Consider the following 22,827-nt stretch of genomic DNA (forward strand, 5'->3'; position numbering starts at 1 on the left):
AAACAATATCTTCTGGTTCTGTGCCTATTAACTGCGTGCCTTGATGAGATGCTCAGGTGCTAAAACTCCTGATCTATCAATCAAACAAAACGTACTGCAGACTAAGATTACATCCTTACCTGATAGTCAGTCTAGCGGGAAGATACTCCAACAACAACTGGAAAGCCAATGATCCCCCTTCCTCACCACTTTGGACTATTCCTACCCTTCCAGTGATGCTCTTCAACCTAGTAGCATTCCAAGAGGCGCAGTTGTGGATTATCAGCAAGCACTTTCTCTCTTGCATCCCTCACCTATAAGGGATTTTGTTGGACATAATGCTTCTTGGGTGTCCCAATCCCCTTTTGGTGGCCCCTGGGTTCCACAGAGTTCCACATTTGATAGCAGTGCTCATTTTCCTGTACATCCCATCACAGAAGCAATAATTTAACTGCAGTAAAGAGGCAACTGTGCCTAATTCTTCTGTCATTAAGCAGGTTTCCAATGTTTTACAGGACTCTGTAGTCCTGCTAATGCCTTTGCAGGGGACTTCCCTGCTTGATAACAAAAAAGTAACATCCAGATTAGTCAGAATTCTGCTGATCCAAAGCCTAGAAAAAGAAAAAAGTCAGTTTCCGAGGACCCTGGGCAGATTACACTTCATTCTCAAGCAGAGTCTGTTTTGGCTACTGTTGTGAATAGTCATGCCTCTACACCTGCTTGTATTACAAGCCCTGCTACCATTATTTCGAAGTTGCCCGCTAACAATTTTATTACATCTGTGTCTGCTGATATATAAAAAATGATGATCGAGATTCAGATCAGAAGGCTACTCTGTCTGCAGAGACCCTTGGTAAACTCAAGGAGGCACAAAAGCAGGCGGAGGATGCTGCTGCCCTTGCTGCTGCTGTTGTTAGTCACACTCGGGAAATATGGAATCAGTTGAGAAGCAAAAAAATTCTGAGTTGGTACCAGATGTTGAAACAAAGCTGACTTCCGCAGCTGTCGCAATAGCAGCAGCAGCTGCTGTAGCAAAGGCTGCAGCTGCAGCTGCCATGTTGCCTCAATGCTGCCATCCAAGCAAAGTTGATGGCTGATGAAGCATCGGTCTCAAGTGGCTACAGAATTCCTCTTCTAACTAATGCAATCTCTTCTGATAGCGTGAATCTTGACAAGGCAACTCCTGCATCCGTCTTGAGGGTGATGCTGCTGCTACTAGTTCAAATTCTGTTATTGTTGCTGCAAAGGAAGCTTCTAGGAGGAGGGTAGAAGCTGCTTCAGCTGCATCAAAGCAAGCCGAAAACATGGATGCCGTTGTTAAGGCTGCTGAGCTGCAGCTGAAGCAGTATCACAGGCTGGGAAAATTGTTATGGGTGAGCCTTTCCCATTGACTAAATTGGTAGAAGCTGGTCCAGAGGCATACTGGAAAGAATCCCATGCAGTTTCTGAGCCAGATGATGCTGCCAAGAACATGCAGACAAAGGTGGTAATGTGGAGGCTCCTGGTTCATTTTCCCGGCATCCACAGAGGTTCCCATTGATAAGAGTGAAAAGCAGAGTAATAACCATGAAATGTCATCAATTCTTAGAGATATGGCCAGAGAGTCGATGCAGGATCATTCCAGGCTGACAGATGGGATTCTGGATGCTGCTGCTACAATTGGAAATGATAAATCGGGACAAAAGGGCCACAAAAGGTCCACTAATGCTGAACATGGGAAAGGAGAGGAAACTTTGAAAGATAACAATATGAGGGAAGGTTCCCATGTTGAGGTTTGTAGATTGTACTTGATATATAAGTTTAGGTTTTAATCTTTTGTAAATTATATTTCACTAAGTTCTAACATGCTGTTTTATTTGATGGAAATATGTCCATATACTGGTGCATTTGAAAGTTTTTGCGTTTGTCTTAGTTGCTTTAGGGAAGCGTTGCAGTTGAACATGTTTGTTGATCTTAGGTTCATTATATGATCATTTACAATTTACCGTTTTCTGATTTATAGGTATTGAGGATGGAGGAGGCTCGAAAGTAGCATGGTACCCAGCTGGTTTCTGGATTTGAAAGATGGCAAAGCTTATGTGTATTACAATGAACTTCGATCAGAGGGTGAGCTATCGCATAGCTTACTTTGGTCGAATCAACTGGGTGATGATAATAAATAAAGACAATTTGTCGGACAATCCTTGTCCTTAATTTTTAATAATCCTATGTTGATGTCTAGCCAACTACACTTTATTTTGGGGAATAATGCATGAGATCGTTTCTATTCTGAATCTAGAATTCTACTTGCATGATGTGTGTCTATTGTGGGGAGATAAAAAATACAATTAATACAACAGAATGAGGATGTCTTACTTTTCTGATGTATTTCTACACATCTTGTGTGTTGCAATAATTCTTATGTGAAAAGCATCTTCTTTGGAGATAACTGGAGGTTTTGTCTCATGCACATATAAATTAAGAAGGTTGCTTTCTTAACAAACTTGTTTTGACTGCTGGTCTTACAGATGGTGAAAGGCTAAAGGAATGGGTGGAGCTTGAAGGGGAAGGTAATAGAGCACCCAGAATACGCAATGCTCGTCCTATTACAGTCATGCCATTTGAAAGAACAAGGAAGAGACGCAGGGGTGCCATGAAGGACTATAATTGGTCCGTTGGAGATAGGGTTGATGCATGGATGCAAGATAGGTATGCTTGCATTGTTTTCTATATTTCTTGCAGTGCATCGGATCAAAAAGGAATGGTACTATTGAAGATAATATAACCATTAAAAAATCAATATGAATTATGAGAATGTAGTGCAAGGATAATTTGTCATGATTTGCTTGCCAAACTAGCAACATGAGCGGTTTGGCTTATTTCCCTTGAACTATACTACGAGATGAATCCATAATTTCTTATGCATGCTCAACTCTTGCTAGCTGTACAACGGTGAAAACTGCTAAGATTGTTTACTAAATAGTGGTAGATAAGCTATACAAGTAATATTGTCACTTGGGTAATGTTAGATTTACCGTCTTGAAATATTTAATTTTCAGCTGGTGGGAGGGAGTTGTCAATGAGAGGAGCAAGAAAGATGAAACATCGTATACTGTCCATTTTCCTGGTATGTGCGACATTAATAATCTTGTTTGTAATCTGCTCTGTATTAATGTCTATGCAGCCTCTACTCTGAGAATTTTAAAGGTTTTCTTTGCTATTTGTACTGCAGCTCAAGGAGAAACGTCTGTTGTCAAAGCATGGCTTCTACGTCCTTCTCTGGTGTGGAAGAATCGTAACTGGGTTGAATGGTCCAGTTCTGGGAATGATGACAGCTCTTCCTTTGAGGTGATATTGACTTATATTTATGATTGATGTTTCTCTGAAAATACTTTAATGGCTTGTTTGTACCAAGTAGTTGATCTGGCTTTCAGGGTGACACCCCACTGGAAAAACGACCAAGGATTGGAAGTCCCGTGGTAGTTTCCAAAGACGAAGGAACAAATAGTTTTGACAATGAGGAATCCGAAAAACCTGATGACACGAGATTGATGGATTTACCTGTGGCTGGAAAAATATTTAACATTGGTAAATGCACCAGGGAAGAGAGTAGGCTTGTTTCACAAGAATGAAACGTTCGGGTTTAAAAAAGAAAGGTTCAAGGGTTATTTTTGGTGTTCCTGAGCCAGGAAAGAAGAGAAAGTTTATGGAAGTAAGCAAACATTATGTTGCAGATCAGAGCAGTAGAACTCATGAAACAAGTGATTCTGCTAAATTTATGAAAAGTTCAATGCCTCGGGGACCTGAGCCTGGTGGAACAAAAACTAAAACTGAACCAAAGGGTAAACGAATGGTTGTATCCAAGCCAAAGGTTCTCAGGTCTCGAAAAGCACCCAGGGTTTCTAGTAGAACTGTTCCTCAGAAGGACAGCTTGTCAAGCAATGTGGGTTCTGAACCTGATGATGCTGAGAATATATCAGGAGAGCATAACACGGAGTTCATATCGATTTCAAGTTCTAATGGAGCACCAGAGGACCGGGCATTATTTTCTTCTATGGCTGTCTCATCAGATGCACCCCCCAAGAAAGCTTCTGTCTCAAATGCTAAATCTGAACCTATTAGTAAAGGGAAACTTGCACCGGCTTCTGGGAAGTTGCCCAAAGTTGAGGAGGAAACTAAAACCGTCTCTGAAGCTGTTGAACCTCGTAGATCTAATAGGAGGATTCAGCCGACATCAAGAGTAAGTAAATAGATGTATTCCTTTGTTCTCTATCTTTGTGCCGCTTACTGATCTTGTTTGTCGTCCACAGCTCTTGGAAGGACTGCAAAGCTCGTTGCTCCTCTCGAAAGTTCCGGTTTCACATGACAAAGGTCAAAGCAAGACTACTAGAGGTGAAGTTTAAATTTCTTATCACTCGGTATTCTTCAATCAGTGTACTCTTTTCCGTTCCTTCCGTCTTGCTTCTCGTTGAATGTTCACCGACCATGCGTGTAATGTATCCTATATAACAGGAAATAACCAAGGTTGAGAGGAAGGCAACTGTTTTGCGACATGGGAATCCAGTCTCTTGGGAAATTGGATGAGCAACAGGCAACATTAAAGAGTGTAATTTATGACATGGCAGATAGAGCTAGGAACCATAATTGCTTCTTCAGTTATTTGGATTTTGAGATGTAGCAGTATATTATATAATATTTATTTTCAATTGTTTTTACCCTTAATTTTGTTTATAATTATAATCTGAGCTCTCATTATCGTCTCGACTCCTATTTGCACCAGCTCTAGTCTCAGCCCGACTTGAACTGACCCAACCCGACTAATTATTTTATTATTTTCATTCAACAAGATAAAAAGATAATTGAAAAGATAAATATAAAGAAAAATATCATAACAATTATCTTTAAATATATATAGATATTATAATAACTATTTCGAGTCAAGTTAGGTAAAAAAATTGTTTTAAATGCAACTCCGTTCTTAACTATTTTAATATGTTTTGAAATAGAATATTTTCTATTTCAATATGTTTGAATTAAAATATTTTGAAATATTGATCTTATAGAGTTGGATCAAGTTATAAATATTAATTTTAAATATTTCGATAATCTCTAATTACAAGTGATAAGAGATCTGAGAATAAATTCCCTATTTAACCAGAAAAAAAAGAGTCAAAATCATGTATCATTGTAGAGCATTTTTTAATAAATTAATCATTCAAATAACATAAATGTAGTTCACTTGGTCAGGAAACACTTCTTCATGCTCATCCTCCTTGGCTCCTACAACTGCCTCTTTTTCCTCCTCGTTGCTTCTCTTCCTGGATCCTTGATTTTCTTTAAACTGTTGAAACCGATGATCTCTGCTCTCGTTGCCGCCGATATCACTTGCCGGCTTCTCGCATATACAAGAATATGGATACTCATGGAATTCACCACGTCCGGCTCTCATCTCATCCGGTTCTCCCATGAATCCTCTTTGAACCTCTCTCACCTTTTCGGCAAAGGTATCCCAATCCATTTGATCCCTTTCCATCAACAATGGACTGAGCCTCTTGGCATTTGGTCTTATGGTCCTCTTGTGCCCCATGTACCTCCTTCCAATCCAAAAACAACAGAGAAATTACACAGAGAAATATAATAAGCTGCTTAAGATGTGACGGGAACAACTAGATTTCTCACCTTCGACCGGCGAGAATCTTGGCCATGTTTCCGTTATTATTGGTGACGAATGCATTGCTTTCGTAGCAAACAATGAAGTCGATGGCTGCAAGGGAAGAAGAGTGAGGAAGAAAAGGCTTCAGCTCTTCATGTGCAAGCGTCTCTTTTGTATACAAGTTTGGAAAGAGATGTCTTAGTGGTGCCAGAGTCTCTTCTCCACCATATATTTCTCCTGATGCAACGTAGATGTATGTGTCGTTTTGGAAACCAAGTGCCCTCAACATCAACCCTACTTCATGGGGAGTAAGCGGACATTTACCTCGCCTTCCCTCTGCAACTGCATCGCTGTCCTGCACGAATACGAGGACAAGTGCAATTTAAGTAAATGCAGGGCAATGTTTATAAATGGTTCAAAAATCGTAAAGGGCGGTATCTCACCGGCAATGTTTCCCATCGTTTTCGTATCTCTCCGAGCTTGTGTCTCTCCTTGTCTCCTCCTCCGAAGTAACAACCGGAAAATGCTAGCATATCTTGTCGTTTTCACGCTCTCAAAGCTTGTTTGAAATGCTGCTGGCTTCCGATATTGTTTATAGATACCTCAATATCAAAAACTGTTAAGTATAACTCATAAATATACCAATAAAGAAGACAGGAGATGGAGCGGGGTGAGCGAAACGAATATCAACTGTCCTTACAAAGAAAGTCTCGTTGTGGGTTACGAATTATGTGGGTTGTGGGTACGGGGCATAGCTCCCGCGGTATGATACAGGGTTGATCTTGTAATTATGTACAGGATTTTATTATAAATGAAGATGTAACTAGACCTAAAATATCATTGAATAAAACTTTAACGCCGCTAACACCGAGGACGTAACACATTGTCGAACTCATAAAATTCTCGTGTTCTTTTTTTTCTTTACTCGTTTTCGTCAACAAAAACTAAAACACAAAAAGAACATGAAAAATTAGAGATTAGAGGGAGAGATGCGTGAGATTCCGCGTGTTTATGGGGAAGTTGATGAACGAGGAAGAAGACAAACGGTTTTTTAAAATATGCCATAATTACGAGGGAAAGTTTAGTTAATGCCAGGGTCAACTTAGTAATATCACTAAAAGCTAATATCATACATTATGTTAAAATGATTTTTTAATCATTAAACTTTTAAATATTATAAAACAGTTATCAAAATTTTTAAATGATTTTTAAATTTTTTAAATTATTATAAAAGATTCATTAAATTTATTAACATATTATAAAAAGATTATTAAACTTATCAAAATTTATTATTATCTATAAAACTATTTTTAACATTTTGATAAATTTAATGTTTTTTATATTATTTGAAAGTTGATGACTAAAGTGACTATTTCATCCTAGTTTAATTTATAGTTTATTTACCCTAAAAACTAGTTTGAATTCGATACATAATATATTTATATTAAATGAATTAATTTTATGTTAGTTGTTAATTTTATTGAAGGTAACTATCCTAAAATTTTATTTGTATATATCTTATATAAATATTTTTTTTATAATTAATATATATGTATTGACCGAGAAAAATAAGTTTAAGTTATCTTGACACAACTAACGACCGAAACTATGCAGTTTTCGTTATTTCGTTACGATTTCATCCTCCTCTTGTTCCTTTTCCTCTGTTTTTTCCCACGTGCTTGTTTTCCCGCCAGAATCACACCGGAGCAAATAACTGTCACAACTACCGACGACACACATACGCACAGGGCCGCGTGGTTTAACTTCACTCGCTTTAAGGACGCCGAAAACGGTAGCCACGTCATCTCCGGCATGTCGGAACTCAAGAAATACTTCCAACGTTTCGGGTACCTCTCGGTCCGAAACGAAAGTTTCACTGGCGCTTACGACACCCAATTTGAATCCGCCGTTATCTTGTACCAGAGAAAACTCGGCTTACCGGTCACCGGGAAGCTCGATTCCGACACGACATCGACGATCATAGCGCCGAGGTGCTGCGTCTCCGATTCCTCCCCCGCGAAGATCCATGCAACGAAACACATTGCCTATTTCAACGGAATGCCCAGATGGAACAACGATTCGGTTTCGACGACGACGACCATGACGTTAACCGCCTTCTCCCCTTCGAACATGATAAACTACATAACCTTACCGGAAATCCGAACAGTTTTCAAACGTTCGTTCTCGAGATGGGCTTCGGTGATTCCCATAAACTTCACGGAAGTTCAAGAACACGAGGAAGCCGATATAACAATCGGGTTTTACGGCGGCGACCACGGCGACGGGGCCTTAGGAGTGTTAGCTCATTCATTTGCGCCGGAGAACGGAAGGATTCACTTCGATGAAGATGAAACGTGGGCCGTAGATTTCAAGAAAGCGAAATCTAAGTCGGCTGTTGACTTGGAGTCGGTAGCGACTCACGAGATCGGTCATATTCTAGGGTTGGGTCATAGCTCGGTCCAGGACGCCGTGATGTACCCGAGCTTGAGTCCTCTAAGAAGAAGAAGGGAACTGAAACTTGACGATGTCGAAGGTGTTCAAGCTTTGTATGGGTCGAACCCTAACTTCGAGATCAGCTCTTTGTTAGAATTCGATAATGTTTCTAACAAAGGAACTGGACTTGTCTGTAGATCGTCAAACTGGACTCTTTCTTTGGTAGTGCTACTGTTCTTCATTCTCTTGGTGATAGTTTAGGTTCTATTTTTAGGGTTATTTATGGGTGAAGAAAGAAAAAAAGTTCACACCCAAACAATTTTTTTGAAAACAATTCTTTGGTCCTTTAAGTAAATAAATTTGTAATTTTATTAATTTATTTATTAAATTGAAGATTTTAAAAAAAATAATACGAGGTGATTATAAGGTATATTTTCTTAATTATTGACAACACCTACGCAATTGCAAATGGAACTGCTTGAATTAATACCTCTAGAAATAACATCTTCCCTTTGATCACATAAAAATGAGATAGCCTTTGATAAAAAGATAAATCAAATGTTAAATCTTTTCTAACTTTTATTCAGTTTAATCTCTAAATTTTTTATGTAATCCTGAATTGATTTTCATTTATTTTTAAATTTTATAATTAATCTAATATGAATATTTATAGTATAGTTAATTTAAACGTAATTAACTATTATTTCTTTCGCTATATGATTCTTATTAAGTTAAAACATAAATTTTATAGTTTTTTGGTTAAAGATAACATTTAATCATGTTAAAAACACGATTTTTTTCATATCGATAATTATAGTGATTTGGAAGTCTAATAATTTATTGACACAACTGGCAATGTTTAAGATTTTTATCCATTTATTAATTACAAAACGGGTCGGTCCAACATTTATTCTTAACAAATACACATGAATTTGATTTGTATTAAACTCATGAATATCAATAAACGCATCAAGTGACCATGGTAAAAGGAGACAATCACAAACCACGCAGCTTCTTTTATCACTCGACATTTTCCATTTCGATCCAACTACAAGCAGTTTCTTTTATTACTCTTTGGTCCCTCGTGAGCTTTCTCATTGCACTCATCTCCCTCCATTTTTGATGGTATGCAAAAACGTTAGACATCATTACATAAACATAATTAATTCAATCAACTTTGATTGAAGCGGCATCTCGTTGTGTGACCCAGTCGGGTTCCAAGTCCCTTTGAGTTTTGAGCTGCTCGAACTGCTGGATCTCTTTCGTCAAATCGCCGTTGTGAGCATAACCGGAGATCATAGCATTCCAAGTCACCAAATTCTTTCTCGGTAATGATCGGAACATAGACTCCGCGTTCTTAGCGTGCCCGCATTTGGAGTACATGTCAATGAGAGCACTTCCCACAACAACAGATGTATCCAAACCACGCTTTATTGAAAATGAGAGACCTGCAATTCCGCTTAGGATGATTGAAAATGAGAATTGTCCATTTGAACATCATTGGAGTGCATTTTATTGAAAAACCGGAGAGCATCCCGTGGTCGGTTTCGATTAACATATCCGGTCAGAATCGAAGACCATGTAGCTGAATTTGGACTCAGTGTATCGAGTAAAATACCGATCGCATCATCTATGTTTCCGAACTGAGCAATGCCACTGATCAATTCATTGTAAGATATAGTATCACGGACCGGCATTTCACTCCATACACTAAAGGCTTGCTCAAGGTTTCCATTATTAGCACAGGCCGCTAAAACCGAATTCCACGAAATAATATCCTTATCATCATGCTGTCAAAAACCAAATTGGCGTCGCCCACAGCCCCGCATTTTACATACGAATCAATCAAGCAATTCCCAACAACAATTGCACATTCAAAGCCAAACTTCAAAACGCTGGAGTGAATTGACTTGCCTAAATGCAAAAATCCAGCTGACCACAAAACGAGTACTCATTGCAACAAATTTCGGACCTATGAAGCTCAAGAAACAAACCCAAAGCTTTACGGAACTTCCCAGTTTGAACATGCGCATAAATTATAGAGTTCCAAGAAATGACACTCCGTCGAGCATTTCAACAAACAGTTTACCCGCTTCATGTTAGGAAATAAACCGAGTACGAGTAATTTCCCTATAACCAAATTAGTGAGAATGCGAAATAAAAGCGGAAAAATAATACCCAAAATTGATAACGGAGTTCAACCAATTGTGCTTACGTCTCCGGGCTGTTGCAGATCTTTTACTAAGAGAAAATTTACAGGTGTTTACACAACACACTTGAGAGAGAACTAGAAGATTTTGGGATGATTTTGAAGCTAAATGAGCTAGGGTATTTATAGTTGAAACTTAAGGGCTAATCTTGTAAATACCATAAATTGCAAAGGACTAAAAAATGCACTTTCCCATTCTTTTTCAAGGCAGCCGGCTGCTAATTCATTAGCAGCCCATGTGCCTTTATAATTTTCAACAATCTCCCACTTGAAGACTGATTTTAATCTGTCTTCAGACCTCGATCGATGCAGCATCATTTCTAGTTTTGTTACTCTAGCATGCCAACTGAAGCTGAACACAACTTCAGTTTTTCCGTGGTCACCGTCTTTGTCAACATGTCTGCCGGATTTTGAGCTCCACTGATCTTTTCAAGTTTCAAAATCTCATCTTCCGGAAGAGACCAGATAAAATGATATCGCAATTGTATGTGCTTCGTCCTGAAATGAAAAGACGGATTCTTCGCTAGATGGATAACACTTTGACTGTCGCAATACAAGACATTGTTTTCTTGTTTCTTGCCTAACTCTTCCAAGAAACTTTGGAGCCAGACCATCTCCTTGCTGGCTTCCGTAACAGCGACATATTATGCTTCGGTTGTGGAGAGAGCAACTATCTTCTGTAGTTGAGAAACCCAACTCACTGGCGGTTCCTCCTAGAGTATAGGCATACCCTGTAGTGCTCCTTCTGATGTCAACATTTCTGGCTAAGTCAGCATCTACATAGCCTGTCAGTATCGTATCTCCACCTTTGAAACAAAGTGCTTTGTTTGTGGTACCTCGCAGATATCTGAGGATCCATTTGACTGTTTCCCAGTGTATTTTGCCTGGATTATTCATGTACCTGCTAACAACTCTCACTGCTCGAGCAATATCTGGTCTGGTACAAACCATGGCATACATCATACTTCCAATTGCTGAGGCATATGGCACCTTCACCATGTGTGCACGTTCTTCCTCCGTCTTTGGTGACTATTCTTTGGAGAGTCTGAAATGAAAACCTAAAGGTGTACTTACTGGTTTAGCATCTTGCATGTTGAACCTGGAGAGTACTTTGTTGATGTACTCAGCCTGTGATAACATCAAAGTCCCCGAATTTGTGTCTCTCTTGATCGTCATCCCAAGAATCTGCTTTGCAGCGCCCAGATCTTTCATAGCAAACTGCTTCGACAATTTTTGCTTCAAGTGTATAATCTCTTGCATGTCTGAGCCTGCAACGAGCATGTCATCAACGTACAATAATAAAATAATGAAGCTGTTGTCGAACCTCTTGATGTAGCAACAATGATGCTTGCATCTGGTAAAACCACTGCTACCCATGAAACTATCGAACTTCTTGTACCACTGTCTAGGAGCTTGTTTTAAACCATACAAGCTCTTCTTCAACCTGCATACCAGGTTTTTCTTACCTGCCTCTATGAAGCCTTTTGGCTGCCTCATATAGATTTCTTCCTCCAAATCACCACGAAGGAAAGCTGTCTTTACATCTAACTGCTCAAGATGTAAATTCTCTGCAGCTACAATTTTCAACATCAGTCTGATTGTAGACAGTTTTACGACTGGAGAGAAAATTTCATTGTAGTCAATACCTTCTTTTTGCTGAAAGCCTTTGACAACCAATCTTGTTTTGTAGCGTTTTCTCCCATCGTGCTCTTCTTTGATCCTGTAAATCCACTTGTTATGGAGCGGTTTCTTTCCTGGAGGTAATTCAGCTAATTCCCACGTCTGATTTGACATAAGCGAGTCCATCTCATCTTTCATGGAAAACTCCCACTTGATTGAATCATCCACCTGTATCGCTTCATCATAGCACTCTGGTCCACCATTGTCAGTCAGTAACAAGTAGTGCAAAGAAGGCGAATACCGTTGGGTTAGTTTAGGAATTCTGGAGGAGCGTCTCAGTTCTGGTGTGCCTGGTTCTTCCTCTTGAACTGCTTCAGGACTGATCTGAACATCATTTCCAGAAATCTCCTCGAACTCAGCAAATTCCTTTGTTTCAGCTTCGGTATTACTTGATTCTGCGGTTGACCTGTCTTTGTACATCACATTTTCATTGAAAATGACATCTCTGCTTCTGATGATCTTTCGATTTTCGTAGTCCCAAAACCGGTAACCGAACTCATCACCACCGTAACCAACAAAGACGCATTTGTTGGACTTGGCATCAAGTTTACTTCTTTCAGCAGAGTTTATGTGTACATAAGAAATACAACCAAACACTCTTAAGTGTGAAAGGTTTATTTCTTTCTTGCTCCAAGCTTCCTCTGGTATTCCGCCATCCAAAGGAACTGAGGGTCCACGGTTGATCAGGTAAGCTGCAGTGTTGATAGCTTCAGCCTATAGAAATTTGGGCAATCCGGCATGTATCCTCATGCTTCTGGCACGTTCATTCAGAGTTATGTTCATGCGCTCTGCTACGCCATTCTGCTGCGGTGTTATGGGAACTGTTGTCTCCATCTTGATCCCATTGTTTGCGCAGAAATCTCTGAATCTACTGTCTCTATATTCTCCTCCATTATCAGACCTCAACCGCTTGACTTTCAAACCAGTCTCATTTTCCACCATGGCCTTCCATTTTCTGAAGATATCGAAGACTTCTGATTTCTTCTTCAGAAAATAAACCCACACCTTCCTTGTTGAATCATCGATGAAGGTGACATAATATAGTGAGCCTGCAAGAGATGGAACTGGGGATGGTTCCCATACATCAGTATGAACCAATTCTAACCTTTCTGCCTTGGGTGTCTTGCCAATCTTTGCAAAACTGACTTTCTTTTGTTTGCCAAAGATGCAATCCTCGCATAGTCCGACATCTACATTCTTTAGATCCCGGCAGCTTCCCTTTTGACAAAAGTGTATTCATCCCTTTCTCACTCATATGGCCAAGCCTTTGGTGCCATAGGTTTGATTTTCCATTAGCATCTGCTGCAGCAATGATATTCTCTAAATTTGAGGTTACATAGAGAGTACCAGTCTTCTTACCACGAGCAATGACGAGTGCTCCTTTGGTAATCTTCCATTCACAGCCTGAAAAAGTTGTGCTATATCCTTCTCCATCAAGCTGTCTTACATAAATCAGATTTCTTTTGAGGCCAGGAATATGTCTTACTCCTTTCAGCGTCCAGGTGGTCTGGTTTGGCAACTTTAGTCGGATGTCTCCTTTTCCGACGATCTTCAAGGTTTCATCATCAACTAGATGAACCTTCCCAAAATCACCACTGACATAGTTCTCCATGATTTCTTGGTACGGGGTGGAGTGGAAAGATGCTCCTGAATCCAAGATCCATGATTCAATCGGACTGTTGACACTAAGAATCATGGCATCACCTGTCTCCTCTGTCACGTTGGTAGATTCCTGTGCACCGGTATCTTTCTTCAGTACTCGGCAATCTCTTTTAAAGTGACCTTTCTTGCCACAATTATAACAGGTAAAATCTTTCTTTCCTGTTCTTGATTTGCCCATTCTGGATTTTGATCTGCCATGATTTGAATTTCTTTATGAAGTTCTTCCTCTAGACTCCGTGTGCAAGGCTAAGGAGGTTGATGCTTCACCCGATTCTCTCCGTCGAATTTCTTCACTCAATACCAGATCCCGAACATCGTCGAATTTCAATTTGCTGTTTCCCGACGAGCTGCTGACTGCTGTAACAGTAGCATTCCAACTGTTTGGTAGAGATGATAAGAGAAATAAAGCTCGAACTTCATCATCGAATTCAATTTCCACTAAACTCAACTGGGTTGTGATTGTGTTTAGTTCATTTAGGTGTTGTGCCACCGATGCCCCTTCCGTCATCCGCAAATTGAATAATCGCCTCATCAAATGAACTTTGTTTGAGGCTGATGGCTTCTCATACATACTGGAAAGAGCCATCATAAGACCGCCGTGGTCTTTTCCTTTGCTATGTTGAAAGCAACATTGCGGGATAACGTCAGTCGGATAACTCCGAGGGCTTGTCTGTCGAGAAGAGCCCAGTCTTCATTCTTCATGCCCTCTGGTTGCTTTCCTGAAAGAGGTTGATATAGATTTTTCTGGTAAAGAAAATCTTCAATCTGCATCTTCCAAAAGCCAAAGTCCGCACCATTGAACTTTTCAATTTTCACCTTCCTTTCGTCTGCAGCCATCGCTCCCACTCGAATATGGCTTCGTTTGGATCGTTTCTGACAATTTCTGCGAACCGCCGTGTATTAGAACACCTCCGTCTACAAACTCGTATCGCCGACTGAATTTCACTATTCACGAAATTCACTATTCATATGAATAGTAACCTCGCAGAAAATTGACAAAATTCACAACCAAAAGCTCTGATTACCAGTTGTTAGAAAATAAACCGAGTACGAGTAATTTCCCTATAACCAGATTAGTGAGAATGCGAAATAAAAGCGGAAAAATAATACCCGAAATTGATAACGGAGTTCAGCCAATTGTACTTACGTCTCCGGGCTGCTGCAGATCTTTTACTAAGAGAAAATTTATAGGTGTTTACACAACACACTTGAGAGAGAACTAGAAGATTTTAGGATGATTTTGAAGCTAAATGAGCTAGGGTATTTATAGTTAAAACTTAATGGCTAATCTTGTAAATACCATAAATTGCAAATGACTAAAAAATGCACTTTCCCATTTTTTTTCAAGGCAGCTGGCTGCTAATTCATTAGCAGCCCATGTGTCTTTATAATTTTCAACACTTCACATAGAGAGTCGATTCGCCAATAATACCTCATCAAAGCGTTACAAACAAACGCATTGGTGGCGACAAACCCAGATTTTAAAACGTAGTAATGAAGCTGTGAGCAGTAAGAGTCAAGACCCAGATCAGTCGAGACCCGAACCAAGTGAACTAGGGAGTAGTCGTCTGGTTTAATGCCGGAGTGGAGCATCTTGGAAGCCTCGTGTAACGTAAGGTCCATGTCGGTGGTGATTTGATAAGAGATTATATGATTGCTGCTGTTGTTTTAGCTGGTAAGGGTAGTTATTGACTCTCCCCAAGAGTGTTCTTCTCATAGCTTTGAATTTATGGCTTGGAAATATTAACAATCTTTTGGATGCTCCAAACCATTTGAATATATCCAACTAATAGAAACATATCCAAAAAAAGAAAAGCACTTTATGATGAAGACATTTTCATACTGTTTCTGATTTAAAAAACTCAAGCAAATGCTGCTGTTTTACACTCAAGCCTATGTTTTGAGTCTAGGGATTTACTAGTACAATGCTCATTATGGTGTCATAAAAGAGGAATTTAAATTATGAGATAAAAAAAAACACGAATTAAAAAGAGAATTTATTTGCAGTGCCAACTACAATAAACCAATTTCGTCCGGACAAAATGGAGCCGGTCGATATTATGCAGGCACAAAATCGCATTATCGGCGAGAGTTTTCGATTGGGGAGCCAGGACCTCGATTGCAGCTCTTTGCGAGAACTTAGTCTTTTCTTTCTAATTGGTTAATGTAGCAGCAAGGCAGTTTTTCATCCCCATCTGATAACGGCAGAACCCCAAGTTAGACCTGCACCGAAACCTGAAGCCGCAATCGTGTGGCCTGTCTTCACCTTCCCGTTTCGAACAGCTTCGTCCAATGCCAAAGGAATGGATGCAGCACTTGTATTGCCATAATTAGCCAGATTTGATATGACCTTTTCCGGTGGGAATTCTAGACGTGTTGCAACTGCATCGATAATCCTCTGGTTTGCCTGCATTACACAAATTCTAGTTAGATTTTTCTGGTCTCTAAATCAAAGGAAGATATTATTCAGATACTGTCCTCGGCTATCATATATGTGAACCAGTAGGCCACAGTTTATCGAAATTCCAATCGCTATGGCTTTATTTGTCACGGTTCATGGCATGATCAACATTTAATATTTTTCCCAACTGTAATGAAGGACAAATCTTGGCACCAGTAATATTGGAGTGTTCGGGGACCCGGTTAGGCCAGCAGGCCAAGTAAATGGCACGACACATTTTAATGAAACTAAAATGTATACCATCTTTGTACATCTAAATGATATATATATATATATATACCTGATGGAGCAGTAACCAGTCAACGTCCGATGCTTTGAGGTCTGCTTTTTCCAAGGCAGACTCAATTGATTGCGGCACACATCGGACAGCAAAGCGAAAGACTTCTTTACCATTCATCTGTACGCAGGTATAAGAGGACCTTTTTGGAGGGAATTCTAATGCCGAACCATTAGAACCCAACAGATCATTGATTTCGTTGTCATTTATGGGGGCACCGAGATGTCTGAAACATCGTGCGACAGCTCAGTCAAATTGCTCAAAAGAAGCAATATAATATTTTTAAAAAATCCGCAAAAAGAGAAGCACATACCTTGCACCTTCACCATCACTATGCAAATCAAAGCTTAATAAACCATCCTCCTCAGAATCACAGGCCTGCAGAATCGTTTGTATCTGGATCAGTGAATGATATCACATTCCATAGCAGAAGAGATGTACATGGTAACTATTTCTTCGGAAGAAACCATTTACCAAATCTCATAGAGCTTAATAAATAAGCTAACTTGAGAAAGAGTGAACTGGTAAAAACTCGACATTGCCTCGTATAGACAAGAGTGGACTTATAAAAAGATGGTATTAGTGTGTTACCTGAACTACGACAGCACCAGCAGCATCCCCAAAGAGAATGCATGTTCCTCTGTCGGCCCAATCAACAAATCGAGAAAGAACATCAGCTCCAATTACTAAAACATTACGCAAGCCACCTCCTGTAATTCACAAAGGTAAAAGTTTTATTCCAAACCACATTAACGGCTTGGTTTAAGAGTTCGATAAAGTGAACAAATTCATTACCCCGAATGTAGCAAGAAGCTGAGAACAGACCCAGCACAAATCCACTACATGCCGCAGTAATATCATGCGCTAGTTGAGATTTTGTGCAGCCGAGCTCTCTTTGGACCTTACGACATAAATAAAGGTTGCCAAAACACAAACAAATTAGTGATCCGTAAACATACACAACCACTGTCTAAATAAGCACGTAGCAGCATCAAGACCCACATACAAAACTGAAGACAAGTGAAGCTCATGGAAAATCAACATCTTCTTGAATTATGCTAACCAAACAGTTATCTAAAGACTCCAAACCAAACCATGTTCTAAAAGTGGTATTTTCAGCAACACTTGATAAAATCAGCTACAACGTTCATGAAAATCACTAGAACATCAGTTACTTCCCTCTCAAAGGGAATGCCTAAACATAAAATCAAAATCTCAGGTCAAATCCCTATTCTTCAACCATAATTCATGTATGTTACTAAGTTTGTAATCTTCATGTAGTTATACTACTTCGCATGAGTTCCCACCACACAAAAAATTCACGGAAACCCCTAATGAAACCCAAAAAGGTGAACCAAAAGAAGTTTTGAGACCAATATAGAATCTACTAATATCAACAAATTTTCTCGAATACAGTGAAGCACAAAAAGCATGCATGCACGTACTCAAAGTTTCTTATAATACAAAAAACACGTATGATCATATGTGGTAATCAAAACAAACAAGTTTGTGAAGATAAATCCGAGACATCTCACTTTTCAATTCTCTCTTTATGTTCAGAATATTTAGAAGCAGTCTTAAAAAAATACATATAATAGAAGCATGCAATAGTAGATTTTAGACATCTAGATGTAGCTCAGAGAGAGAACAAATCATAAAAATTGCTATTTTATTAAAGCATCCTTAAAAGATTCCATGATTAATATTGACCCGTTCCTCCATACCTTGGGAGCATCACCGAAAATATCTTCCGGAGTAGATGTGCACATCAGAATCAGGTCGAGATCATCAGGTTCAACATCTGCCATTTTAAGGGCTTTCCTTGCCGCTTCAACTGCCAGGTTTCTTAAACTTTCCTTTCCTGTAAGAGCAACAGTTAATTGTTATTTCCTCCACAAAGATACAAGGATGGCAAATAAAAAGAGAGAAAATGTAAGCTTCAATGTTTCGTAAAAAAGAAAAATATGCCACAAGCTTTAAGCTAGGGATTTTTATCACATCAATGGAAGTTTGATACAAGTAGGAAATGCCGACAAAAGATAATATTCTACAATTGCACTGTTATGCATTAGACTATGTTCCAACCTGAAATAACCCGTCGGTTACGTATTCCAGTGCGGACAGATATCCATTCATCAGAAGTATCGACAATTTTTGCAAGATCATCATTGGAAACTGAAAGAGATGGCACCGCTGATCCACAACCAACTAGCTTGCAGCCTTTACTGACAAGCCTGTATTTTCCAGCAGTAAAATTGGAAAGTAGAACGTACATCAGGAAAATCATCATCTTTCGATGTTAAACAAGTATATGAAAAAATAAAAGTGAACCAGCATCTCAATTCTGAAAGCCGGACTAGATTTGAAGCACACAATAAATACCACTGACAGGTGTAATCGTTTGACACGATAAATTAGGAAATTTCAATGTCAAAGGGGATTGCAATGTAAGCATTTTACTTCAACTTAACCCCAAAGTCCTGCAAGGCTTCTCCATCGCCATTATAAGAGAAACAAAATGCTTCTAGTGTGAAACTATCGACGGGTCAGGCTCAGAATGAGATTTCTTTATACATATGGCGGAAACTCAAAACGACTAGTGATTTCCTCTATTCCTATTTCATAACCAGAGCAAATTTTACTATATCATATATAGACATGGATAACAACATACATTATTTCAGTATCAAGCTCGATACGATAAGTTGTTCTTGATCTGCCACATGCAGTATCCTAAGCTGATGATTATTTCGAAGTACCATTCTTAAGTTGGATGCCGAGTTTCATTAATAGTTAATTCAGCTAAGAACACTTAGAGCATACAAATGTAAACATCTTGCTCACACCGAGTTTAATAGATACATGCAGAGCTGCCTTGCATACACTAGGTGGATTTGCAATTTCAGCTCATCACTAATTTTCGAGCCAGGATTATAATCCACCTAGCGCAAGCATCACAGTTTCTGAGCAACACAACCAAATGAGAACCTAAACTCTGCAATTTAAACTCCCCCATGGATCTCCAGATGCACATGCATGTGCTTCTCGCTAGTGTGCAGGAACCATTAACCCTTGAACTTCACAACAACTATAACATGCAAACCACAAAACCCCAATAAAATTAAAACTCAATAATTTATCAATTTTATTGTGTATAATAACAAATATATTTGGGAAATCAAAACCGAACCAATAATCATACCTAAATCAATACCCAAAAGCCAAATTAAACGCAAATAATCAACCAAACTAGAATTAAATAAGAACCATATAAGCACGAGAAATTTACTTGGGTACTCGAGATTGAGAAGGGGAAACATGCGTCCCAGAACCTACAACGCCACTTGAGCACACTACCCTCCTAAAGATTCCTACAGAGAAGCAAAACCCAGATCGAGAAACGCCTGTTGAAGGCTGAAGCTTTCTCCTCAGGGTCGGAGCCGAAGGTGTTAAAAAACCCGATGCATTGGCCATTTACACACCTAAAGAAACCCAACTTCACAACAGCAAAAGCTAAAAATATAGCTGGAAAATGAACGGTAGAGAGAGGGAAAGGCAAAGCTTTGAAACCTCGTATGAACAAAAGGAAGAAAGCAATGATCTTTTGGACGCAATAGGAAGAGAAACTCAAACAAATAAAATTTCGGGAATCAATTAAGCAAAAATAGAGTGAAGCATAGGATTCAGTTGGGGTTTGTTTCTAGGTGAAGATCTTTGGAAGGTCCGAATAGTGAAAGAAAAAATAAAGTAGGGATTTTGGCAACCAAATATGAGGAAACTCCAATGGGTAGCCTTGTATTTTTGTCCCTATAAAAATGCGTTTGATTAACAAAATAAAAGATTACACGAAAATAAAAGATTATCAGGAATAATATTATTAGATATATTATATTTTATATTTGGTTAGTTTAACAGTGATAAAAAATTATCGTATTTGGTTAAATGAATAAAATATTATTAAATTGTATATTTTATCAAATTGTACTTATTATATATTTATTTTTTAACAAGTTGAATTTTATTATAATATTACTATAATTAATTTATATATATTTTTTTAAATTTTAATTTATAAAATTTATATAATTTTTTTTATAAAATTAAAAAGATAAATAGGTTTAATGAAAGAATAAAATTTTATTTTAATTCTTGAACTTCATATAAAATTATAATTATGGATTTTTTTTATAAATTTAAAATAGTTTAAGGACAAATTTATAATTTAATCTTCGTGAAATTTTTATTATTCAACGACAGAATAAGGATAATTTTTTTAAAAAAAATTAAGGGCATTTTAATCCAAAACGCCGATAATCCAACAATACCTAATGGAATGGAGGTAATCACATTCTCAGTAATATACCCAAAAAATCACTGTTGATAATAAAAAATTAACAGAAATAAAATTAAACGAGAGAATGAAGATTTCATTAATTTGATAATAAGATATTACGTGAACCAAACGGGGCTTAAAAGTCATTTGTCAGTCATGCAAAGTGGTTCACCATTACCCCAAGATTTTTACGATTCAATTCAAGTTGACTGTTCTTTGCTGGGCTGGAAACAGTTTCAAGGCACGTGGCAAATACCCATTTGTTGATGGTTCGTTATTTTCAAGGTTCAGTTTGCATAGGATCAAGAGTTCAAATCCAAGTTTATCTGCTTGAATCCTTGTTAGGCTAAATTACAAATTTAATCACCTAACTTTACTCTTTCTCCTATTTTTGTCACTAACATTTAAAAGTTTTCAATTTCTTCGATGAACTTAATACATTATGTTTTTTTGTCACTAACTTTACTTCCTCTCCTATTTTGGTCACTCAGTCGTTAATAAAGTTCAGTTACCAAATTTGCAATTTACCCTTTTTGTTTATTAGCTTTTGTATTATTAAAAATTAAAAATTTAATTTTAAAATATTAATTAATTCAATTTTTTTATATTTTTTATTATGCTAAGTTGATTATAAAGTAATACATATTTTAAGTATTCTCAACCATTTGACAATGAACGTTTTATCACTTTACTACAGCCGCTGGTGCTCGAACACGTGACCTATAGGGATAACAACAATTCTTTTAACCACTGAGGTAAGTTGGTTCATACAGTTTTTTATACCTTTTAATTTAAAATTAATGGATTCAAAATGATCAAAATGATCAAAATGAACTAACATCTATAATTTATATACAAATTAATAATAAAATATGGTATAAAAATTTAACTGATATCGTTTGAATGAATCTCAAATTTTTAAATTTTGAAAAGTATAAGGACCTGTGATTGATTTTGATAGTATAGATTATTTTGTTTCAATTGAACTCCGATAATTTAGAGGAAAAAAAAAATCTAATTTACACCTAATTCATATTTAATCAATTATTTAACTCTTTTACCTAACAATTGAAGTTCAAAGTTTGCTGAGCTGCTAGCTTTTCCAAGTATTTTGTCTATTGACTATGAAACAATCAAATCATTTTTATAACATAAGCACTTATTTCATTTTGATTTTATTTCATTCTTAATCTTGTAATTATATTGTTTTTTTTTTCAAAAGATTCTGCTAATAAATAATGTCCACGTGTCATCACCATGGATATAATTGGATTTTTAAGTTGGGATTTTGATTTTATTTCATTTTTAAGCTTATAATAACGTCTTGTTATATATGATTATCTTATTTTTAATAATGCTCGTGTTGTTCAAAAAATTGTTCATGTGGTACGAAGGTTGATTTTCAACTGATTTGATTTAGAATATATTTAATCTTTCGGTCGAGTGATATCATGTGTTACCATTTATACGTGTCATGTTATCATTTCATTGGAGGACTAACTTTATTTTACTTTGATATACTTATTTTTCGCTAATAAGAGGATGACATGTGTTACCCTCCTGTTGAAAGAAAACAAAACAAAATAAATTGGGGCTAAAAGGATTTAAACATGAATCTCTTGAAAATCCAAGCACGTACTCAACCACTAAGCCAATACCAATATTTGATTTGAAATAGATAAAATAATGTATGTATTTTGTATCTTATTATATAAATACTTAACTTAAATTCATAATATTTTTTATATATTAACTTTAAGAAATATGTTTTTATATTAACTTATTAAATATTTTTTTTATTAACCTAATTTAAAAATATCTTAAATTTATTTTTAATTTAAAAATATATATTTTATGTTAAAAGTATGACTAAATTAAAAGAATATGTAAATAATAGAGATCAAATATGTTATTATATCAAAATAGGGAAGACCCAATTTCTTATCTTTTTATTTTAGAAGTCTTGGCGTTGCAATTAGATAAAAAAAAATAGGGAAGACCCAATTTGTTCCCGACTCCTTATCTTATACTATAACATTTACTTCATCTTTTTATTTTAGAAAGGTACAACGACTACAATACATTTTTTATCTTTTTATTTTAAAAGTCTTGGCGTTGCAATTAGATAAAAAAATAGGGAAGACCCAATTTGTTCCCGACA

The 22,827-nt window shown here is 37.4% G+C and overlaps 4 protein-coding genes and 1 pseudogene across 4 annotated transcripts; 2 read left to right on the forward strand and 3 right to left on the reverse strand.

Moving 5' to 3' along the window:
• Positions 1-2,012: 2,012 nt before the first annotated feature.
• Positions 2,013-3,730, forward strand: LOC120209396. Its single transcript, XM_039208422.1, has 5 exons — positions 2,013-2,085; positions 2,487-2,667; positions 3,018-3,085; positions 3,191-3,306; positions 3,393-3,730. Exons 1-5 carry the CDS (start codon positions 2,013-2,015, stop codon positions 3,588-3,590), a joined length of 636 nt encoding a protein of 211 aa, XP_039064353.1. The 3' UTR covers positions 3,591-3,730.
• Positions 3,731-5,173: 1,443 nt separating this feature from the next.
• LOC120209397 (O-fucosyltransferase 29-like) lies at positions 5,174-6,144 on the reverse strand. The gene is made up of 3 exons (XM_039208424.1): positions 6,055-6,144; positions 5,638-5,966; positions 5,174-5,552 (listed from the first exon to the last, which is right to left on the reverse strand). Exons 1-3 carry the CDS (start codon positions 6,142-6,144, stop codon positions 5,174-5,176), a joined length of 798 nt encoding a protein of 265 aa, XP_039064355.1.
• A 1,063-nt stretch (positions 6,145-7,207) lies between these two features.
• Positions 7,208-8,305, forward strand: LOC120209398 (metalloendoproteinase 1-MMP-like). The gene has a single exon (XM_039208425.1). It carries the CDS (start codon positions 7,220-7,222, stop codon positions 8,303-8,305), a length of 1,086 nt encoding a protein of 361 aa, XP_039064356.1. The 5' UTR covers positions 7,208-7,219.
• Positions 8,306-9,211: 906 nt separating this feature from the next.
• LOC120209399 lies at positions 9,212-15,218 on the reverse strand (annotated as a pseudogene).
• A 363-nt stretch (positions 15,219-15,581) lies between these two features.
• Positions 15,582-20,137, reverse strand: LOC120209403 (3-oxoacyl-[acyl-carrier-protein] synthase 3 A, chloroplastic-like). The gene is made up of 8 exons (XM_039208427.1): positions 19,623-20,137; positions 18,419-18,567; positions 18,058-18,194; positions 17,129-17,234; positions 16,925-17,043; positions 16,647-16,711; positions 16,337-16,559; positions 15,582-16,002 (listed from the first exon to the last, which is right to left on the reverse strand). Exons 1-8 carry the CDS (start codon positions 19,805-19,807, stop codon positions 15,781-15,783), a joined length of 1,206 nt encoding a protein of 401 aa, XP_039064358.1. The 5' UTR covers positions 19,808-20,137; the 3' UTR covers positions 15,582-15,780.
• Between the last annotated feature and the right edge of the window lie 2,690 nt (positions 20,138-22,827).

Source organism: Hibiscus syriacus, unplaced genomic scaffold (genome assembly GCF_006381635.1).
Source record: "Hibiscus syriacus cultivar Baekdansim isolate YM2019G1 unplaced genomic scaffold, ASM638163v2 tig00018833_pilon, whole genome shotgun sequence".
In the NCBI taxonomy this organism is placed as follows: Eukaryota; Viridiplantae; Streptophyta; class Magnoliopsida; order Malvales; family Malvaceae; genus Hibiscus; species Hibiscus syriacus.

Excerpts from the sequence above, each read along its gene's own strand:
- LOC120209398 (XM_039208425.1), top strand. The coding sequence starts at position 7,220 with ATGCAGTTTTCGTTATTTCGTTACGATTTCATCCTCCTCTTGTTCCTT.
- LOC120209396 (XM_039208422.1), top strand. The coding sequence starts at position 2,013 with ATGGTACCCAGCTGGTTTCTGGATTTGAAAGATGGCAAAGCTTATGTG. Across the intron at positions 2,086-2,486 it reads CAATGAACTTCGATCAGAGG|ATGGTGAAAGGCTAAAGGAA; the intron begins GTGAGCTATCGC and ends CTGGTCTTACAG. Across the intron at positions 3,307-3,392 it reads ATGACAGCTCTTCCTTTGAG|GGTGACACCCCACTGGAAAA; the intron begins GTGATATTGACT and ends TCTGGCTTTCAG.
- LOC120209403 (XM_039208427.1), bottom strand. The coding sequence starts at position 19,807 with ATGGCCAATGCATCGGGTTTTTTAACACCTTCGGCTCCGACCCTGAGG. Across the intron at positions 18,568-19,622 it reads TCTCAATCTCGAGTACCCAA|GCTTGTCAGTAAAGGCTGCA; the intron begins GTAAATTTCTCG and ends TGGAAAATACAG. Across the intron at positions 17,044-17,128 it reads AGCTTCTTGCTACATTCGGG|GAGGTGGCTTGCGTAATGTT; the intron begins GTAATGAATTTG and ends TGTGAATTACAG.
- LOC120209397 (XM_039208424.1), bottom strand. The coding sequence starts at position 6,144 with ATGCTAGCATTTTCCGGTTGTTACTTCGGAGGAGGAGACAAGGAGAGA. Across the intron at positions 5,967-6,054 it reads AACGATGGGAAACATTGCCG|GACAGCGATGCAGTTGCAGA; the intron begins GTGAGATACCGC and ends GTATTCGTGCAG. Across the intron at positions 5,553-5,637 it reads AAGATTCTCGCCGGTCGAAG|GAGGTACATGGGGCACAAGA; the intron begins GTGAGAAATCTA and ends TTGGATTGGAAG.